We start from the raw sequence: 979 nt of genomic DNA on the forward strand, positions 1-979 counted from the left end.
CCCGCGCCAAAGCCCCCGGTCCCCACCCAACCTTCGGACCCAAAACCCGACCATAAACAGCTCCATCACAGCCGTCCGATCCCCGCCCCTCTCATAAATACCTCCCCCTTCTTAATCTTCACCGGCAAAATCCAAACCCGAGGAGGAATCCTGCCTTCTTCGGGCTCCACGATGCCCCCTCCTTCCCCCGCACATGACTTGTCCCCATTCCCCGATTCCCCTTCAAAATCCCACCACCAATCCCAAACCTCCAAATCGCCACCTCTCCCTCCGCCGGCCATGACAATTGACCTCTCCGACGACCTGCAGAGCCTCAGCTTCGGCTCCCAGACCATCTCCTCCATCTCCACAACATCCGGCTCCTCTTCCTCCTCCTCCTCCTCCTGCGAACCTCTCAAACCATCCCCGATCCCTTCCGGCGCCGACCCCTGCTTCGACGCGATCCGCAGGCTCGCCGGCCCGGACGGCTCCATCTCGATCTCGGACCTCCGGTTCATCCATCGGCTCGGCAGTGGGGATATCGGGAGCGTGTATTTGGCCGAGGTGAGGGGCGGCCGCGACGGCGGTGTGGTTGTGGCGGCGAAGGTGATGGATAAGAAGGAACTGATCGGGAGGAATAAAAGCGCTAGGGCCAAGACGGAGAGGGAGATTCTTGAGATGCTCGACCATCCGTTTCTCCCGAAGCTGTATGGATGCGCTGAGAACGAGAAGGTGACTTCTCTTCTCACCGAGTTCTGCCCCGGCGGCGATCTCCATGTTCTCCGGCAGCGCCAGCCGGGTAAGCGGTTTGATGAGCACGCTGTCAGGTGAGGGAGTTGCCATACTCTCACTGGTTTAAACTTTCTAATTTCGGTTCTGTAATTAATTATCTATTTTAGGTATTTTTTTTCCATTAATTTCTTCGAGCAACTGTAGAACTGATTTTAGAGAAAAATTTGAACGTACGCTCGTGAGGGAAGTTATTTAGAGAGTTTCAGGG

The 979-nt window shown here is 56.2% G+C and overlaps 1 protein-coding gene across 1 annotated transcript; it reads left to right on the top strand.

Moving 5' to 3' along the window:
• Positions 1 to 75: 75 nt before the first annotated feature.
• LOC110034720 (serine/threonine-protein kinase D6PK-like) lies at positions 76 to 970 on the top strand. Its single transcript, XM_020738966.1, has one exon. It carries the CDS (start codon positions 172 to 174, stop codon positions 808 to 810), a length of 639 nt encoding a protein of 212 aa, XP_020594625.1. The 5' UTR covers positions 76 to 171; the 3' UTR covers positions 811 to 970.
• The last annotated feature ends 9 nt before the right edge of the window (positions 971 to 979 follow it).

This window comes from Phalaenopsis equestris, unplaced genomic scaffold (genome assembly GCF_001263595.1).
Source record: "Phalaenopsis equestris unplaced genomic scaffold, ASM126359v1 Scaffold192677, whole genome shotgun sequence".
In the NCBI taxonomy this organism is placed as follows: domain Eukaryota; kingdom Viridiplantae; phylum Streptophyta; class Magnoliopsida; order Asparagales; family Orchidaceae; genus Phalaenopsis; species Phalaenopsis equestris.

Excerpts from the sequence above, each read along its gene's own strand:
- LOC110034720 (XM_020738966.1), top strand. The coding sequence starts at position 172 with ATGCCCCCTCCTTCCCCCGCACATGACTTGTCCCCATTCCCCGATTCC.